Genomic DNA, 8,923 nt, shown 5'->3' on the forward strand with positions numbered 1-8,923 from the left:
GTGCTGCTTGCAGCGTTGTGGAGAACCACAGTAGTGCTGCTTGCAGTGTTGTGGAGAACCACAGTAGTGCTGCTTGCAGCGTTGTGGAGAACCACAGTAGTGCTGCTTGCAGCGTTGTGGAGAACCACAGTAGTGCTGCTTGCAGCGTTGTGGAGAACCACAGTAGTGCTGCTTGCAGCATTCTTCACATTCAACCAAACGTGGTTGCAATAGCATAAAGCGTTCAGGAGATGACGTGTGTTGTAATATAAGCCCCGCCCACATCATGGGAGCAAGCTGTAAGGGCCAGCTATAGAAAAACTGGATGGAATATCAATTAGGGCTGGGCGATATGGCCTAAATATGATATCACGATATTTTCTGACCTTTCGGCGATACACGATACGCATCACGATGTTTTTCTTTTTTTCCCCAAACAATTCATTATGAGGCTTACCAAGACAGTATTTGAGTTTGCAAGCTAACATTAAAGACAAAATAAAATCCCCATGCATTTAGCATTTTTATATTATATATTAGATTTAGATTATTGGATTATTAGATTATATATTGCATATATTTAGCAATGAGATATTATATGATTTAGATATGAAATATGATGAATTGAAAATGGGGGACCCTGATGTAAACAAGACGAAAGTCTTTCGCTGGTCTGCATCCCCTTAACAATTGTATGTATTGAGCTGTACTGTACCCATTCTGCAATATGTTAATAAAGTTTTAAATCAATCAATAGGATTTTAGCATTTTTATGAAACTACTGTATACTTGTATGTCTCTAAATGTTTTGATGAATTGAAAATGGAGGACCCTTATGTAAAAAAGCCGAAAGTCTTTTTCTGGTCTTCATCCTCCAGTCAGTCCACTGTTGTTGTATTGAGCTGTACTGTATTGTACCCATTCTGCAATCGTTAATAACGTTCATTCATTCAATCATTCAGCCGGCAACGAATAATTTTGATTGACAGTCGAGTCTGCCAATTACGTCACACCGCTTGTACCCGCCCTGCTGTTCTTAGCACCAATCGGCAAGCAGCGCTATTCTTTTTTTACTTCCTGAATGCCCTCCTTGATTTTAACGAGAGCTCAGCTCAACGACAACAACAACAGCTCACCGCAGCCGACGAGTGATTACTAGCGCACCGCAGCATGACAACGAGGCATAATGATTTTACTGCAACAAATGTTATAATAAAAGCCTTTCCATACATCTGTCTGATTGAAAACTTTATTAACAGACCGCAGAATGGGCACGCACAACTCGGCACGGACTGAGATATGAACAGTAACGCTTGCTATCTATGTCGTCGTCGGACGTTGCTATGTTTGGGTAAATACGCTGATGTGTAACTATATAACGTGTAACTATATAATGTTGATGCCACAAAACGAATGCCTTTGTTAATCATAAGTACTAACTAACTTTGATGCAGTAGTGTGTGTGTGGGAGCGGCGTTGTTCAAAAGTTTGAACGGGGTGGACCAGATTGACGCGACACAATCCTCTTGGGCAAAACATCACGATATCCACGATACGTTAAAAAAGTGTATCGTTAATGAACTGTACCCGATATTTATATAATATCGTCATATCGCCCAGCCCTAATATCAATGTAACTTTTTTTGGGCTTGGTCCATAGATACTCTGTACCATAGATGTCCATAGATACTCTGTACCATAGATGTCCACAGATACTCTGTACCATAGATGTCCATAGATACTCTGTACCATAGATGTCCACAGATACTCTGTACCATAGATGTCCATAGATACTTTGTACCATAGATGTCCATAGACACTCTGTACCATAGATGTCCACAGATACTCTGTACCATAGATGTCCATAGATACTCTGTAGCATAGATGTCCACAGATACTCTGTAGCATAGATGTCCACAGATACTTTGTACCATAGATGTCCACAGATACTCTCTACCATAGATGTCCATTGATACTTTGTACCATAGATGTCCACAGATACTTTGTACCGAATCTGGTGACGATTGCTCAAAATGTGTAGGAGGAGTAGCAAAGAAAACTGACTTGGACTACATTTAAAATGGTGGGAAATCTATCTAGAAGCAAATGGGCATGGCTTACATGGATAGATTCGACTGGATCCACACAATTCTCCACTTGCACAACCTGAAAGTAGGCACTTCCGGCTGACGTCCGGTTGCGAATGGTACTTCCTGTCCCATCCAAATACATTGGTTTTAGCTACTTTTCTCCCGTTATTTAAACAACTTTGTCGTCACAGAGAGGCAATGAAACGTTTGTATTATTATAGTATAGAATGTATTTAATAAGCAAACGTTTGTCGGCAGGGTTTTTGGGCTGCATTTCATGTAAAAACGTTCACTGTTAGTTTACTTGCTCACGCTAATTAAGGCTAATGCTGGCTAACAGAAGCTAGCGCAAGAAACGACGCCGCAAATTATTGTTTATAGTGCATTTATTGCCACCTTATAGCATTTGTACATTTGTATGACAGTCTATAATGCTCCCGTGAGGTTTTTCCGGACGTTTTGGTAATGATTTTCACTATAAAATCATATTTCTAAATGACAGGAAGTTGATGAAAACTGGCCGGGATAGCTTTGAGCTAACGATCTTTTCCATTCTAAACGTAACGTTAGTTGTTCAAAACATTACCTGTCTATATAATTTGTTCCTCAACGTTATATAGACAGGTAATGTTTTGTAAACTAACTGCAGCCTGCTACAGTTAGAAGCTAACGTTAGCCAGCAAGCTGCAGCCTGCTACAGTTAGAAGCTAATGTTAGCCAGCAAGCTGCAGCCTGCTACAGTTAGAAGCTAACGTTAGCCAGCAAGCTGCAGCCTGCTACAGTTAGAAGCTAACATTAGCCAGCAAGCTTACGTAACGTTAGTTGTTCAAAACATTACCCGTCTATATAATTTGTTCCTCAACATTAGCTTCTAACTGTAGCAGGCTGCAGCTTGCTGGCTAACGTTAGCTTCAAACTGTAGCAGGCTGCAGCTTGCTGGCTAACATTAGCTTCTAACTGTAGCAGGCTGCAGCTTGCTGGCTAACGTTAGCTTCTAACTGTATCAGGCTGCAGTTAGTTTACAAAACATTACCTGTCTATATAACGTTGAGGAACAAATTATATAGACAGGTAATGTTTTGAACAACTAACGTTACGTTTAGAATGGAAAAGATCGTTAGCTCAAAGCTATCCCGGACAGTTTTCATCAACTTCCTGTCATTTAGAAATATGATTTTATAGTGAAAATCATTACCAAAACGTCCGGAAAAACCTCACGGGAGCATTATAGACTGTCATACAAATGTACAAATGCTATAAGGTGGCAAGAAATGCACTATAAACAATACTTTGCGGCGTCGTTTCTTGCGCTAGCTTCTGTTAGCCAACATTAGCCTTAATTAGCGTGAGCAAGTAAACTAACAGTGAACGTTTTTACATGAAATACAGCCCAAAAACCCTGCTGACAAACGTTTGCTTATTAAATACATTCTATACTATAATAATACAAACGTTTCATTGCCTCTCTGTGACGACAAAGTTGTTTAAATAACGGGAGAAAAGTAGCTAAAACCAATGTATTTGGATGGGACAGGAAGTACCATTCGCAACCGGAAGTCAGCCGGAAGTGCCTACTTTTAGGTTGTGCAAGTGGAGAATCCAGAGTTTTTCTGAGAGTTACGGTTCAAAGGTTACAGGCCAAAATTTAAATGTTGTTGTTATAGCACCACCATCTGGCCAATAGGCACCAAGTCTGACACTGCACTCCTGTCAGGGTTTTTTGAACGGACGTTCAAACCTTCTTTTTTAATAATAATTAAAAAATATATATATTATTTTTATTATTCTTTTTTTTTTAAATAAATATCCTCAAACTAAATCCTCATTAATCTGATTAAATTAGTTTTTTCTTTTTATTAAATCAAATTTCTTTAATGAATATAACTCATCAGTTTTAATACAATTTTATGAATAATCACATAAAAATATATATATAAAAAAAAGAAAAAAAAGAAAAATCTTTTTTTAAATAAAAAATTCGAATGTTGATTTAGAATTCGAATGCCAACGTAACGAATGAAGGTCCGAACGTTCGAACGTTTGGGCTCAGCCCTACAACACAGCCATACTTGTCCAGGGAGCCATGAGGCCATGAGCGGGAACGATACAACGTGCAAGATCAAAGTAATCAGGCGCACAACAGGGGTGTTCAAATCGACCTTTTAGTTTAATTCACATCATATTCGTATAAAGCATTGAAATTATTCCACATCGTTACTAGTATTTCCATCTGAAGCATATACCCTAAAAGTAGAAAATCTAGGTGTAGAGGGAGAAAGCACTCGCTTACCACCACAGAGAGCCGGGTTCAATACCTGGTAGCAGTACTTCCGGCTTGGTCAGACGTTCCTATGAACAGCATTGGCAGTGTTCACGGGTGGGAAGCTGGTGAGGGTATGAGGCCCCGTTTAGACGGAAACGCTAGCAGGTGAATCCGCAAAAATATTTTTTCGGATGTGCCTTTCGTTTATACGGAAACGGCGTTTTTACGGGGTGAAACCGTAAAAAAGTGAGACCACCTTCCAGGGTGGAATTCCTAGAAACGCTAAACCTTTGCGCTCTCATCTAAACTGTCAAACCGCATAAAACGATGACGAAAGGGTTGTCAAGGCTCTCGTCGCGTGTACTGCTTACATCACAGGCATGCGCCAGTAGCCTAGAAGCGTAAATAAAGCATGTCTGATTCTATCCATGGCGATCACCTGAAGGCTACATTGGCAGTACTTTTAAATACACAAGAATCTGTCCCGCGGCGTGACTGGACCCACTGTCTGTGAGTGACTCTGCTTTGGTCCAATCACATTCCCCACCCACAGTCTGCGAATCAGAGGCAGAGTAGGGCGGGTCTTCACAGCACGTCATGTGACATATGCGCCAATCGTGTGACAGCGGGGCTCCGTTGTCTCGAGTTGTTACAGCCTCGTCTGCACGGAGAATTCCATCCCAAAACGCTTGTCTAAACGCAAAATTAAAAGTGAAACCGTAAGACGACTTTTGCGGTTTCTGTTCAGACTCTCTCCGTCTAAACGTAGCCTGAGTCCTGGTTGTTGCAACCATAGATATACATAAAGACTAGATGGCGCAAGGCGGAGTCTCCGGCGCAGTTCACCGGCGGCCATCTTGCTAGTTAATTACTGCTTTAAGGTGAGTGATCTGCACAAACAAAAATACTCTTCTTGTTGAAATCTTGATGGATTTACAAACGGTTTGTTTTTTTTACAAACGGTTTGGTTTATTACAAACGTTATTAACATGGCTATGATTCTTGCTTGGAAGAATTTTTATAAAAAAAAATGTATTTTCATATGAAAGTACATTATAAGCAGTGTTGTGCTAGTTACTGAAAAATAGTAACTCAGTTACTTTACTAGTTACTCATTTCAAAAGTAACTCCGTTACATTACTAGTTACTTACACCCAAAAGTAATGCGTTACTGTGAAAAGTAACTATTTAGTTACTTGAAGAAGAAAAAAATTGCTCCCATGCAGATACTCAAAATCGGTTGATCAACTTGACAGTTTCCATTCACATCACTGAACTCTGCTAAGCAATGTGGTCTCTAGATACAAACACAAATCTGACACAAACACAAATGTCCCGACGTAATAAGAAATGCACCGTGCCTAATTGCTCGGGGAGGTTGAGCGCAGGCACGTTTAGGTTGCGCGCATGCACGTTTAGGTTCTAGGTTGAAAATAAGTGCTTGAGGAACAGCCTTGATATCTGTCGCCGGAGCGTTTCATTATAACCGTCTTGCAACGTTGTTTAAGATATCAATCGTGCATTGCAACGTTAGAATAGTTAGGATATCAATTGTGCATGAAAGGACTATTTATATTGTTTGATTAGTATTGATGAGATTCCCTGGCAGATTTGTAGTCAAAATGCGTTGATCAACTTGAGTTTCCATTCATTTACATTCACATCACTGCACTCACCACAGTGTCTGTCGAGATGTAACGTTAGTCCAGCAGCCCCTTAAACATTTTCTTTATCTCATTTCCATGTTGTACTGTATATTCTCTCTCCAAGTAGTTGGAAAAAGTGTTCCGTCCCATTTGCTGTGTGTCGCCTGGTATCATTCTACGCGGGTGGCGAGTGGATTTGGATGAGTCCTGGTAGTTAACGTTAGACTCCAGTATCTTTGAGCCAAAACACAAATGACATAACTAAAACGTTATTTTCTTTTCGCTCGACAAAAGAGAAATACGCGAGTAGCTGGGCGGAGTGGGCGCTGCCATTATCAGTCAGGATCAGGAATAGTAAACAAAACACGCCCCCAGCATAGCGTTTCCCCGCAGCCAGACAGGATATGAGGATAATAATAATAATAATAATAATAATAATAATAATATAATAATAATAATAATAATAATAATAATAATAATAATAATAATAATCACTACCGCTCGCTATCAATCTACGCCGTATATAACGCAAATAACGCAGCAACGAACCATTCAGTAACGTAAGTAGCGTTACTGAATTTCAAAAGTAATGCGTTAGAGTACTAGTTATCGCCAAAAGTAACTTCGTTACTGTAACGCGTTACTTTGTAACGCGTTAGTCCCAACACTGATTATAAGTATGCAGTATGATAACTACATCTCTGACATTTTTAACAAACCAAACGGTTGAAAATTTCAATAGTACATGCACTATATCATTCATGTTGTGAGTGGGCATGCTACCCTGTAGCAAGATGGCCGCCATGTGGCAACGTCGGTCTTCATTGGCCAGCAGCGTGGGTGAGTCATCTAGTCTTTATATATATCTATCTATGGTTGCAACAGCGACTCCTACTGATCAGTCGCCTGTTCAGCAGGGAGGGGATCTGGGGGAGATAGCGTGAACCTCGAGCATGCGTTATGTTCTCCCAGTGAAACTCCTCGCTGTCAGGTGGAAAGCGGCTGGCGACTCAACGTGTATTCGGAGGAGAGTGTGGTAGTTCTACACCCACCCCAGACCGACAGAGGGTAGTCTACACCCTCCCCAGACCGACAGAGGGTAGTCTACACCCTCCCCAGACCCACAGAGGGTATAGCACAATGACCAGGACTGTGGTGGTACACATGGGGGGAATTGGCATAACGACTAAATGGGAGAATGACAAAAGAAAAGTTGTAAGGGAGAAAAAGCAGGAAGTGAACTACAGTTTTAAAGCTGCACTCAGTAAGGTCTTTCTATCGTTTGAAATAGACTAAACATTACTCCACATGATTGCATGTGTATGAGTCTACTACATGGTCCTCATCCTATTCCTCAACCAACTGAATATCTTACCGGGTGCACCTTTAACCCTTTCACTACCACGCTACAGACGGTTAATCCTTTCACTGCCACACGACAAAGGGTTAATAACCCTTTCACTACCACACTACAGAAGGTTAACCCTTTCACTAACTGGAGCCCAATAGCAGAACACAAGGGAGAGAGAATGGAGCGGTTTAGGTTGATTTAATGTTTCCAAGTGGCAATAGGTATACCATGCAGACAGGGTAAATAAACAGGAATGTGTGATAGTGAAAGGGTTAACCTTTTGTGGTGTGGTAGTGAAAGGGTTAACCCTTTGTCGTGTGGCAGTGAAAGGGTTAACCATCTGTATTGTCGCCGTGAAAGGGTTAACCCTTTGGTAGTGAAAAGGGTTAACCCTTTGAGGTGTATGTTTTCTAGATTTCTCTTTGAGAAATGTCCAGTTCCCGACATTCTAACCACACACACACACACACATTATGAGACAAAATACACAAAATAAAATGAAGTGAAGTGAAGTGTAAAAAAAAAAAAAGACTCACCGATGGTGTGGATGGTGGTTCGTCCCAGCCGCGTGGTCCCATGGTGCTGCTGCTGCTGCTGCATGGTGTCATAGAACGTGGCCTGACACAGATGAATGGCAGCTACACTGACCCACAGGCTCAGACAGAGGAGCCAGGACATGACAGGACACATCTGCTGAAGGGCCAGGAGGAGAGGCAACACACACACAACATCATCATCATCATCATCATCATCATCATGTATACCTCGGCTCCTCCACCTAACCCCCAAACACACAGTACAGTACACACACACACACACATGTGCTGACTGTGCACACGCATATACACCCACCCGGATGCACGCACGCACGCACACACACACACACACACACACACACACACACACACACACACACACACACACACACACACACACACACACACACACACACACACACACACACACACACACACACACAAATGCAAGTGTACTCGCAGACATGTACCCACATTCACACACAAACACGTGCACATTGTGCACTGCACATACACAAGCACTCCTGCACGCACAGATGCACAAGCAAGCACATGCATGCGCGCACACACACACAGGGTGCGTGCAATCGTGCATACACCCACTCGGATGCATATGCATGCACGTGTTCAGTTTCAAAAATACATTTTAAAAGATTAAATATTTTGCACTGTAATGTTGGCCCTAATGGGACTTCTTAACAACCCATAGTGTTAGATGATTTTTTAAGTCATCCAAATTCATCATTAGGATGATTATATAAGTATGAGCTCTCTCTCTCTCTCTCTGCGTGACTGCTTGTTTCTCCCTGTCTCGATCGTCCCCGAGCCACAGTGCAGAAGCAAGATGTGGAGACTGGAGTGCTCCCCCGGGACACACACACACACACACACACACACACACACACACACACACGCACACGCACACACGCACACACACACACACACTCACACAGAGTTCCCCTGACAGACCGACTCCCTTCAAGTCCTCCAGCCGTTCTCCTTGCCTTAAACCCCAATTTAAACTTAAGAAAGATTAGATACACAAGCAGCCGCCCCCC

At 41.7% G+C, this 8,923-nt stretch overlaps 1 protein-coding gene across 1 annotated transcript in view; it reads right to left on the bottom strand.

The window, feature by feature from the left end:
- The window catches only part of LOC311243552 (chemokine-like protein TAFA-1), a gene marked incomplete at both ends in the record, with an annotated part of 108,962 nt that extends 100,943 nt beyond the window's left edge, over window positions 1–8,019 (bottom strand). Inside the window, one exon of the mRNA XM_084332807.1 lies at window positions 7,866–8,019. Within this exon, the coding sequence (XP_084188933.1) occupies window positions 7,866–8,019 (154 nt within the window). The remainder of the gene's footprint in view (window positions 1–7,865) is intronic.
- Window positions 8,020–8,923: the final 904 nt, after the last annotated feature.

The sequence above is a fragment of the Notolepis coatsorum genome, assembly GCF_963971535.1.
Source record: "Notolepis coatsorum genome assembly, chromosome: 17".
Lineage (NCBI taxonomy): Eukaryota > Metazoa > Chordata > Actinopteri > Aulopiformes > Paralepididae > Notolepis > Notolepis coatsorum.